At 42.1% G+C, this 12,171-nt stretch overlaps 1 protein-coding gene across 1 annotated transcript; it reads right to left on the bottom strand.

The window, feature by feature from the left end:
• Positions 1–332: 332 nt before the first annotated feature.
• On the bottom strand, positions 333–2,141 carry LOC307096112 (DDB1- and CUL4-associated factor 8-like; the record flags this gene model as incomplete). The annotated part of the gene is made up of 1 exon (XM_079765671.1): positions 333–2,141. The coding sequence occupies one exon, from the start codon at positions 2,139–2,141 to the stop codon at positions 333–335; it is 1,809 nt and encodes a 602-aa protein (XP_079621797.1).
• Between the last annotated feature and the right edge of the window lie 10,030 nt (positions 2,142–12,171).

Below are 12,171 nucleotides of genomic sequence, written 5' to 3' on the forward strand. Positions count from 1 at the left end.
TGTAAAATTTCCAAGTGTCAGAAATGACAATATAGATTCAATGAGGCCATCAGTATTTCCTCCTGAATTAGGAACCTTTAAAGGTCAACCATAAGAGAACAAAAGAAAAAGGGCACGAATAACCGGCTTACACATTCACATAGAAATAAGGAGCAAAGAAAACAAGTGAAAGAGAAAACATCATAGAGGAAGAAAAGATAGTGCAGGCAACAGATGAAAGGAGGTTTTCATAGTGGAAAATAAAAGGCAAAAGGCAAATCTAACAGGTAAAATGAATTCCAAAGGTAAAAGTCCTACTGAGGTGACGTCTAGCTGGAGCAGGAATCAGGCATTCAGGATGGTGGACTCCGCTGACCGTCTTCGTTTTCTTCCTCCTCGGATGTGTCTGAGGAACCAGAAGACTCCTCTGACTCTGCATCCAGGACTCTACCTTCAAGAGGTGCCCTGCGCCGCCGTTGACCAGGATGACTTCCACGTGTGAAGTGATGCATGAGGAACGAAAGCATGTTACGGTCAAACAGGTGGTTGTGGCCCAAGCCCTCTCTATCTCGATCCTGCTTGTTCTTCTTCATCACATCATTTAGCCCAATAAGCTTAGTGGTGGCCTTAGCTGTGGGTGCCCAGATCTTGGGATCGTGGTCTAGGCCACTGGTCGCCATCACAGGTAGGTAAGGATGGGGCTCAAGACAGTTGATGTTCCCTGCCCTGTCCCCCTCCATGAACTGAACGATCTGACAGGACGATTTCTCCCAGAGGAAGATGTGGCCGCAATCACTACCGCTCATCACAAACTCACTTCGGGGCCCGTAGAAGTTGACCCCTTTGACCGTGGCATTATTTCTGTGCCCCTTATATCTCTTCACATACTGGGCTCCGTCAGCGTGGGAGGAGTGGAAGAGGTAAATATCTTCGTCATTGTAGCTGACCAGGAGCTCGGTGCCATCGTGGCTGTACACGAGGCAGGTGATGAAGGACTTGGAGTCACAGTTGAGCAGGTGATGAGGACAGAACTTCTTGAGCACCCCGTTATTGTCAGTCTCATCGATTTTCCTCTGGTCGTAAATTCTCACAAACTGGTCTCGACCCCCCACGGCAAACTGGTAAGTGTTGGCAGGATTGACAAAGACTGTGTACAGTCCCACTCTCCTCTCGTTCTCTTTGGTTACCACCAATCTGGACGCTGGGCGGTCCTGCCTGAGGTCAACGGCAAAGACGACGGCATCTTCCCCCGCAGTGAGGAACGTGACAGGGGAGTCCGGCTCCAGGGCCACCTTGTGGCAGGCTCCCCTGTGCTGGGCCACGCGCTTGGAAACCCTGCTGAGCGAGATGGCAGGCAGCTGTGCTATGCGCACCTGCCCGTCGCGGGCACACGTGGCCAGGGTGGAGTCGCCACAGTTGGGCAGGAACTTGGCCTGAAAGACGTTATTTCTGTGGCCGGTGTTGAAGGCCATGACGGCACGCTGGCGCACCCAGTCCCAGACGATCACCGTGAGGTCGTCGCTGCTGCTGGCCAGCCAGGTGCCGCGCTGGTTGAAGTGCACGCTGTTGACACAGCCGCTGTGGCCCTCCAGCCCGTACTGCAGGCGGAAGCGCTGCACAAACACCCTGGCCCCACACGCCTCGTACACGAAGCGGGCGCTGGAGCCCAGCTGCCGGTCGCGCAGGGCGCTGAGCACCTGCCAGCGCGGCCGGGGCAGCGCAGAGGTCTCCGAGGACACCCACTTCTCCAGGGCCTCCTGCTCATCGCACACGTGCTGGGGGCGGCTGGCCGCACCGCTGGGCCCCCGGGGCTGCGCTGCTGCCGCCTCGTCCTCCTCCTCCTCCTCTCCCCCCTCCTCTTCCTCGCCTTCCTCCTCCTCCTCCCCTTCCTCTGTCAGCTCGCGGTCAGAGTACTCGCCTGTGGCTTCTGCTCTGTCTCCCAGGGGCCCGGAGACCAGGCTTTCACTCTCCGTGTCTGTGCTCTGACTCTCTACGCTGGCCAGGAGGGGAGCGAAGGCATCCCCGCTGCCGCCTCTGTGCCTGGCCACTCGCCAGAGCCGCTGCGGCTGAGAACTCAGATGGAGGCTCCGGGCTGCCCCCACCCCGGCCTCCGGCTCTGAGTGCTCCCCGGAGCCATCGGTGCTGCTCCCGTAGCCAGACATGTCTGCTGATGCTCCCTGTGGCCCGGCTGCGGTGGGAAAGTTCGAGAAGCCTGGAGAAGGAGCGGGCCAGCCACGGGGCGCAACGGGTCAGCGGACGAGAAGGTAGGCCTCGGAGCTGGACACCGATGGGGTCAGCCAAGGTGTGAAGGGCAACTTCCGGTTCGGGGGGGGGGGGCAGCTATGGGAGCCGATGAGGTTGAAAAGACTTCTGCCATCCAGGGTCTCGCGGGGTTTCAGGGCCGCCCAGAGTGTCCCAGGCCAGAGCCGCGACCCTGCAGCCGCCTGCCCCCGGCAGCCTCAGGGCTTGCTGTGCCTTCGAAGATGGAAACTTGTTGCACCTTGGAAACATTCTTACCAGTAAACCGGCAACAAAACAGCCTACTCAGGTAAACACTTACCCTCACACTCTCGTGCTTTGCTTGAAGGTAATGTACTCTTAGGAAATGAAGAAGCCAATGCGATGCAAGGTTGCCAAGGCCCGCACAGCTAGTGAGTTCCTCAAATACAGACAACTATCTTCAGCAAAGCAAAGCGCTTAAAGGAAACCTTGAGAGCCCAAATAGGTAGAAAAGCCCTAGGGTTGACAGATAAAATACACAATGCCTAGGTAATTGCATTTGAGATTTAAAAATGAGTATTTTTCAGTATGAATAGTTCCCAAATATTGCATTCGACAAGACTTCTACTAAAGATATTTATTATTTATTTGAAATGGAAATATCACTGTGTCTCCTCAATTTTTATTTGTTATACCTGACAGTCTTTTTTAGTGAGAAGTGTAATTTTGTCCCTCGGTGTAATCAAGGCTGAAATCACTTGGTCAATTTCAAGTACACATTGAAATGAGTAACTGCTTCACTCATTTGAAAGAGAAGCACGTTTATTTTCTTTTTCCACCTGAGATTCTATGTATTTATTTGGAGTTTGTTCCATTTAACATAATGTCATGAGAAAGAAATTCTGCTGTGATGTTATAAAACTATCAAAATATTTTAAATAAATCCCCAAATAGGTAAGAGGCTTGGATGGGGGTGCTTTTAGGAGAAGAATGCTCTTTGGAGACAGTTCCCTGGGATTGCTGCGTTAACTTCAGAGCTTTTCCAAATGAATTATCTCAGGTGATGTCAGTCAGTTTTCGAAGGGCTACAGTAAACTGCTGACCAAGAATGCGGAACATAAGACTTCCCTCAGAGTAATTGCAAGATCAATGTAAAGTTGATTAAACATAGAATTATAAAGTTTTCTAAAGGGAGAGGACGGTTCCAAGTCTAATAGTAGCAGAAAGACATGTAAAAGGATATTCATAGTGATTTGTAAAGAGAAGCAAAGGAAACCGAAAACCATCTGAAAGCCTGTCAAGAGTAACATGGAGCAATATATTAACATATATTTCTATAATGGAATCATGTACGAAAATCAGACCATGAATTAAATTGAATACAACAATAGGAGTGAATCATAACACACTGATGAGGAAACCACAAATGAGAGAGGAATCATTGATGATGTCATTTTGATGCAGATCATTATAGTTTTTCTATGCAAATTTGAAATGGCAAGGAACTAATTGACTCAAAATTAAGGATAATTATTAGGAGAGGAGGATGTTAAAATCTGGAAGAGAGGAAACTTAGAAAAATCTTTGTAATACTTATAGCTCACCTGGAAATAGTTATGTTGTTGTTGTCCTTGCTATCTATTGTCTGTCATTTGCATTTAGATACCCTTTTCTATGTATGATACATGGCATAGTAGTGTGTTGTTGTTTTCAGATAATGTTCATGAACAAGGGGTCTTGCTCCACCATGGACCACAAATACAAAACAAAAGAAAACAAAAATATTACAGGATAACCTGAGCATTAAACCCTATTATGCCCATGCAGACACCATGCAGGGGAGGAATCCCTATTAATTGACTTGGAAATATGTCTAGTCCCATTTCAAGGAAGAGTTCCATTGTTAGAGGTTGAATCAGCTTATTTTAATGTGATGCTATTGGATTTACCTGCTCATTAAGTAAACTAACTATGAATTGAATTTTCACTTAAGTTTGCATTTCATTAAGTTGATCCATTTGGTATATTTCCATTCCCATTCATTCATTCATTCACCACAAATTTATTTAAAGCTTCTAAGTAAATATCATGTGGTGTTCTAGGTTCTGATAGTAGTGGTGAATAAAAGTAGTAATCCCTTCGCTCATGGGGAAAAGGAAAGAGAGAAGTGAATACATAGATCCTATGAGGCAGAGATGAGTAATTTGGAGAGTAATAAAGCTGTGTAAGTAGATATAGACTAGAGGATGTTATTTTAGATAGTGCATTCAAAGAAGGTCTCATTTATAGGATGTCTTATGCAGAGGGCTAAAAGAAAGGAGAGATGGAGCATGCAAATATCTTGGATGAGATTGGTCCCTGTAAAGTGACATTGAGGGTAAATGCTCTGAAATACTGGCACAATATGAGTGTCCATGGCACTTGAAGGAGGCCCCTATGACTGAAGCAACGTAAGTAAGCATTACAGAGCGTGTCAGGCAAGGGGATTAGGAGAAGCAAAGGCCATCTCAACAGAGCCTTTTTGTCTGACCACCATGAGGAATTTTTATTTTTATTTCATTCTATGTGTAGTGGAAAGCCTTTAGAAGCTTGTGAGCAGGGCAAAGGCATTATCAGACTTACTTCTTGAAAAGAGGACACTGACTGCTGTGTGGAGCATAGAATGGGGTAGAAAGAGACAGCACAAATACTAAGCTATTGCTCTCACCCATGTGAGAAGTGACGGTGGCTTAAACTAGGATGAGGATGGTACAGTTGGTGAAAACGGGTTACGTTTGGAATATATTTTGAAAGTAGATGTGATAACCTTTACTCATAAGTTGAGTGTGTGTGAGGTGGGTTAATCAGCACCCTGGCCTGGTACGCCTCTCACCTGGGCAATTTGAAACAGGTTCTAAGTGGGATTTGTTCAAAGTTGAGAGAAATCACAAGGGAAAGGTCAGGACCTCAGGCCTATATGACCAGGAAGACATTATGCCTCTAGGCCTAAAGGTGGGGAAGAAAAAGAGCAGTTACCAAAACCTGAGACAGAAAGGACAGCGTAGAGAGTCTGACCTGATCAGACAGGAGCGATCATTAGCCTTCAGTCAGTGAGCTCATAGGGAGGGAGCTAGAGAGACAACTTCCCCCAATTCAGTATCCTCTCTCTGCTCCCCTGCTGGTACTTCCCACTGAGTCATTTGAAGAAGGTAGAATTTTGTATTCTTTAACTCTCCTGAATTTATTAATTCTAACTGGTGTGTGTGTGTGAGTTTGTAATCATTACAGTTTTCCATATATAAGATAATGTCTTCTGCAAACATTTACTTTTACTTTTATCTTTCCAATTTGGAAGCCTTTTACTTTTTTATTTTCATGCCTAATTTCTCTGGCTAAAAGTTCCAGTACTGTGTAGACTAGATGTCAAGGACAGACATCTTTGCCTTTCTGGATCTTAAAAACAAAACAAAACAAAAGGACAACTGAAAAGCTTTCAGTTTTTCACTCTGTAGTATGATGTTAGCTGTAGGCTTGTGATGTGTGGCCTTTATTATGTTGAGGCAAATTCTGTCTATACCTAGCTTGTTAAGTATTTTTATCATGAAAGGGTATTTAATTTTGTCAAATTTTTTGCACTTATTCTGATGATCATGTGATTTTTATTTTATTTTATTTTAAAAAAATCTTTATTATCTAAAGTATTAAATGTAGTTTTGCATATGCCCCTTTCCCCCCATTGAGCTTTTCCCAGCCACCGCCAACCCCCGATGCATGCCCTCACCCCCCTAGTGTCTGCATCCATTGATTATGCTTATATGCATGCATACAAGTCCTTTGGTTGATCTCCTACCTCCGCCCCCATCCCCACCTCCCCTCTGATATTTGACCGTCTTTTTGATGCTTCTCTGTCTCTGGATCTATTTTTATTCATCACTTTATGTTGTTCATTGTATTCCACAAATGAGTGAGATCTTGTTATATATATCTTTCTCCAACTGGGCCATTTCACTTAGCATAATGCTCTCCATGTTCATCCATGCTGTTGCAAATGGTAAGAGTTCTTTCTTTTTTTGCAGCAGAGTAGTATTCCATTGTGTAGATGTACCACAGGTTTTTAATCCATTCACCTGCTGATGGGCACTTAGCCTGTTTCCAAATCTTAGCTATTTTAAATTGTGCTGCTATGAACATAGCGGTGCATAGATCATGTGAATTTATCTTTCATTCTGTTAAAATGGTGTACCACTTTGATGATTTGCTTATGTTAATCCATCCTTGCATCCCAAGGATAGAGACCATATGGTCATGGTATATTGTCCTTTTAATGTGCTACTGAAATTGGTTTGCTAGTTTTCTTGGTTGAGGATTTTTGCATCTCTATTCATCAGGACTATTGGCCTACAGATTTCTTGTAGTGTTTTTGTCTGCTTTTGGATTCAGGGGACTAACAATGAACTATTCAAAAAGAAAATTAAGAAAACAATCCCATATACAATAGCACACAAAAAATAATAAAATGCTTAAGAATAAATTTAGCCAATGAAATAAAAGACTTGTACAGTGGAAAATACCAAACACTAATGAAAGACATTAAAGAAGACACAAATAAAAGGAAAGACATCCAGTGCCCATGGGTTGGAACACTTAATATTATTAAAATGTCCACACTACCCAAGGAGAATGACAGATACAATGCAATTCTTGTCAGAACGAGAAATGCAGTCAAGATAATCATTTTTAATCTGAATCACCACTGGATGTTATATGTTAGTGACAATGACTTAGTAGTAAGGGTAAAAACTGATAATGCAAGGGAGATACAAGTTTTAGGAAGAATGTCTTGAGTAGGCAGAAGGCATAGGATTCAATGCATAGGTAGAGGAATTGTAATAGGAAGGCAGACACAATATTTAGCACAGAGGCACATAGGTTGTTAGCTTTTCTGGTGAAAGAATGTGTATATCTCTTCTAATTGCTTCCATTCTCCCAGTGAAAAAGGAAGGAAGGATGTCAGTCATGGATGAGGAAGAAGAAAGCCGTACTGGATCTTGGAGGCAAAAGATGTAGAATAGTGAACTCAGTGAATGGGAGAATGAGTCCAATAGGGGAATGGAGAATTGTTGCCTAGCAGCAGAGAGCGTCCACTTGCAGTTGTACAGCATAAAAGTGAAATGAGACAGCATGGTCATTTGTGTTTCTCTATTTCAGATACTTGAAGACAGGAGTGGAGTAGGCTAACTCACAGATTAAATTAAAATCCAAAAATGTTTGCTAGTTGAGGATAATGGAGAGCTTGGAGGCAAGGGAGCTTAGACCCTACATAATGAAATTTTTATAATAAGGAACCATGAGGCCAGCTGGTGTGACTCAGTGTTTGAGCAACCAGGAGGTCTTGGTTTGATTCTTGGTCAGGGCACATGCCCAGGTTGTGGGCTCGATTCCCAGTAGGGGGCATGCAGGAGGGGGCTGATCAATGATTATCTCTTATCATTGATGTTTCTATTGCTGTCTTCCTTTCCCTTCCTTTCTCTGAAATTAATAAAAACATATTTTTAAAAAATGAGGAATCACGAATTTAACTATCAAGAAGGATATTATGTACAATAGGGGAAGATAAAGAGGTCAAATTTGATAGGGTCATTGGATTGGAAGTCCTGGTGGAGTCACCTTTTGCTGTGATCAGCAGGTGTGTTCAATCAGAGAGGAAGTAGATTTCCTTTTTGCTTCACTTCCTCTTGGCCTGTAAGTATATATGATGCTTAGGAGGGCAGGATGACCCAGAACACTATAATCTGTACCCAGGCTATTAAAGCAAAAGCAATTTGATTAAAAGAGTAAAGTAATTCACTCTAAGACATGGCTGACTGATAAGCTTAATTTTCCCAGAAGCTATTTCCTTAATCTAAGAGGAATTTCCTAGTCTAGGAGAGAGGTTTTTTTTAGAAGAAACCTTCCAGAGCCACTTGAATGTCTCAGGACATCACTATAACCAGTTTTTTAAAAACGGTCTGGATTTGGAGCCATCTGCCTTTGTCTATTAGAATGGTTTTAAAAGTGACTCATACGAGGTTTTGAAACTATTACCCTGATTTTTATTTTTTCCCATCCCCCAACTGCCTCCTTTTGGTAGTCATCAGCCTGTTCTCTACACTGAATGGGTCTGTTTCTCTTCTTTTTTGTTTATTTGTTCTGTTTTGTTTTTCTGGATTCCACTTATAAGTGAAATCATGCAGTGTTTGTCTTTTTCTGCACATGCTCTAAATATTCTTACAGTAGTACTACTGCCTGATTCTGAAAGTGGCAGTACTACTGCCTGATTCTGAAAGTGGCATTCAAAGAGATGTCTTTCTTTGATTGCCTCAGTGTGTTTGAGGATTCAAGAGAGTCCTTTCTGAAATATTATCCTACCTCCCTTATGTAAAGGGCTTGTCTCATTTTCAGCCTTCACAGAAAGAATACCACAGACTTGTAAACCGGTCACTATCATGACATAAATTGCATACTAAGATCAGTAGAAGATTTTTTGTGGACATTTCATAAGGTGTTAGCAAAACTTACATTTAAATGTGCTTCCTGGATTTGAGAAACACCTATTCAAATTTCTAGGAAGCCCAGAAACTTCAGGAGGCCATGTGGATACAAAAGAGATAGAAAATTCTTTATATTCTAGAACTACACTGAGTGGCCAGATTATTATGACCACCCCATCAGTACTTCGTTGGGCCACCTTTTGTCTTCAATACTGCAGCGATTCTTCTTGGCATTGACTCCTCGAAATGTTGAAAGGTGATGCGAGGAATCTGACACCATGCCTGATGAATAGCACTGTCCAGTTCTGTGAGATTTGATGGTTGTGGAACCAGTTGCCTAATGGCTCTTTTAACTTTGTCCCACAAATGCTCAATTGGATTGAGATCTGGTGATTGTGGGGGCCACCTAAGCAAGGTAAAGTCTCCCTCATGTTCTTGAAACCACTCCTGCACAATACGAGCACTGTGACATGATGCATTGTCTTGTTGGAAGAAGCCATCTCCATTGGGATATGCCATCAACATGATAGGATGAACTTGATCAGCAACAATACTTAGCTATGTTGTGCTATTCAGACGTTGTTCCACACGAATTAAAGGGCCCAAATCATGCCAGGAAAACATGCCCCAAAACATAACACTGCCCCCACCAGCTTGAAAAGTTGTACTCATGCATGTAGGGTGCATGCTTTCATGCTGTTTCCGCAAAATTCTCACTCTGCCATCTGCATGATGCAACTGGAAACGTGACTCATCGGACCACATGACTTTTTCCACTGCTCGACTATTCAATCCTTGTGTTCCTGTGCGAATTGGAGACGTTTTATCTTGGTAACTGCAGACAGCAAAGGTGTTCGAACAGGCCTTCGGCTTCCATATCCCATACGATGCAGGGTACGGCTAATTTGCCTACAAACGTCAGGTGGTCGTAATAATCTGGCCACTCAGTGTATTTTCTTTTTGAACAAATAATTGAAATAGAAAAATATACTGGTATGTTACTTGAATTATTTACAGAGGGTTACCTGTGAAAGAGAGTGACAGGAGAGACTCTTTTGGGGTAGACATAGGGCTTCCAGAAAAAATCTTTGAGAATAATATCAAGAAAGGAGGAACAACAGAGCAGCACAGAGCCAACTAAGAGGAATTGTCTTCTGGGCTCTTGGGTATGCATGCCCACATTCCTCTGCCTCACCCTAATTTAGCCTCATTCCCATGTGTGTGGAGTCAGGCAGGGTGAGAAGCCATCAGAGATGAATACACGGTCTGTGACAGGAGGGAGGAGACAGCAACCACATGACATATTCTGGAAAGTGGAAAGTCTCAATATGATTGGAGCCCAGAGTGAGTGTAAACAGCAGTCTGAGACAAGGTCAGGCTGTAACTTGTAATCCTTTATTGCAGAAGTCCTCAAACTTTTTGGCCTTAGGACTCCCTTGGCATTCTGAAAAATTATGGAGAATCCCAAAGTACTTATATTGATATGATTTGCATTTTCTGATATTTGCCACCCTAGACATTAAAGTGGAAAAAATATTTAAATAGTTATTAATTTGTTTTGAGAAAGAATAATAAACCCCAATGCATGTTAACATAAATATTTTTCTAAAGGCTATTTCCCCCCAAACAAATTGAATTTCACAATACTGTGTATTTCTTTATTATCTGGTTTAATAGAAGACATCTGGATTCTCATGTCTGTTTCTTCAAGCAATCATGGAATATCACAAGTTATGCAGTGTCTGGATTACTTGCCTGTGCATTTGTGAGAGAATGTGTGTGAAAAAGGCACATAACATTTTAAGATAATTATGAACATAATATTGACCTTTCAGACCCTGTAAAGTGTCTCAGAGAACCCTGTCCCTCCTCATGGGTCCCAAGCACACTTTAAGAACTGCTGATTTCTTATAAAGACATATAGAGAACAAGTTGGATTCTATCTAGTTGGTGATACACAGATTCTTCAATAATTTAATAGTTGGATAGAGGCAAGGTTAGATGTTTGGAAATGAAAGTCAAATAATTTCTCACAGTTTATCTGGGAGGACTGTTTTTGCAGACATGTATATATTACAATTAATATGTTTTTTCATGTGCCTAGTTTCCTCTACTCAAAAATAAGTTACTTAGAAGTAGATACTGCTTTTGCTTCATCTTTATAGCTACAGATTTTTGTACAGAGTACAGAGTAAGCACCAAGTAAAGACCTGTTGAAACAAGTGAAAGAACCAACTAAATGGCTATCAGAATATTGCAGATAAATGTTGGCCCAGTCTTGAACTTAATGGCAGTGGCAATATAGACAGAGCAGATTCAGGAGATGTACGGAATTCACTGTTGACTGACTAGAAATGCTGTTGACCTACTTACTGGGTAAAGACTGTGAAAGAAAAGACACACAACACCATTATTTCAACCTTTTGTGACCCTGGTTCAGGAAGAATAGGAAGGGTAGAATGGGTGGGGTTTGAAGGGATGATTTCTGGTTTCCTTTTGCATATGATGAAATTCAGGTTCTTGTGGGATTTGAGCCTCTTCTAGCACCTTAGACTGTTTCAAAATTACATAGGGTCTTATCTAATTAAGCCAAGATCTCAGTCTATTTCAATATTTGTTTTCAATTCTTTAATATTTTAGCATTTGTTTTTAATACATTTGATGTTTCAGTGTTTATTTTTAATGTCTTCATATTTTAAATGTTTAATCAGAATTCTTGGATTTTTTTTTCTGTCCTAACTTTCCAATTCTATTAGTGGATGCCAATTTGTTGTCAACCAAGTGGGATAAATTTGGCTGTTGCACAGTGGCTCATTTTCAAATTCACTACTTTTATGTTCCATCCATAATGTGGGGAGTTGAATTATCCTTACAACTCTGGGAAGAAATCTGCTAACCCCACTCTTAATATGGATGTGTGGTAGAAAGTAGGGAACACAGCATTTGACTTATTCATAGAAACTGACCAAATTTTCTGCCAGCATCCTCCTACATCAGAAGCCCCTTCTAGGGTTCATGACACATTTACAAGTCTGACTATCAGTAAGAACGGATTTTCATAGGTCACAATTCATTAAATAGACACCATGTAATTTAAATAGCAAAGCATTATGTGAAAAATGTGTTGTGAACAACCTAAAATAAGTTCAGAAGTGAACAAAGTCTGGATTCATGTTTTCAAGAGAGTAGCCCCAACAAAAGAAAGAACACTTCAAGTACTAAAGGGATTCATTTCTCATGTACTTTATTGTCACTCATCTTTCCATCTGGCCAGAGTCTCTATTTTATCCCATTCTTCCATATTGAGTGCCATCCTGTCTTTATATTTTGTTTCTATTGTTGCCCTGTCCCAGGAGGATGTGAATAATTTTAAAGTTAGTAAGAGTAGCATCTGCATCGATAGAAAATAGTAGTCATCTATAATAATAAAAGCGTAATATGCTAATTAGACTGGATGTCCTTC

The sequence above is a fragment of the Cnephaeus nilssonii genome, assembly GCF_951640355.1.
Source record: "Cnephaeus nilssonii genome assembly, chromosome: X".
In the NCBI taxonomy this organism is placed as follows: Eukaryota; Metazoa; Chordata; class Mammalia; order Chiroptera; family Vespertilionidae; genus Cnephaeus; species Cnephaeus nilssonii.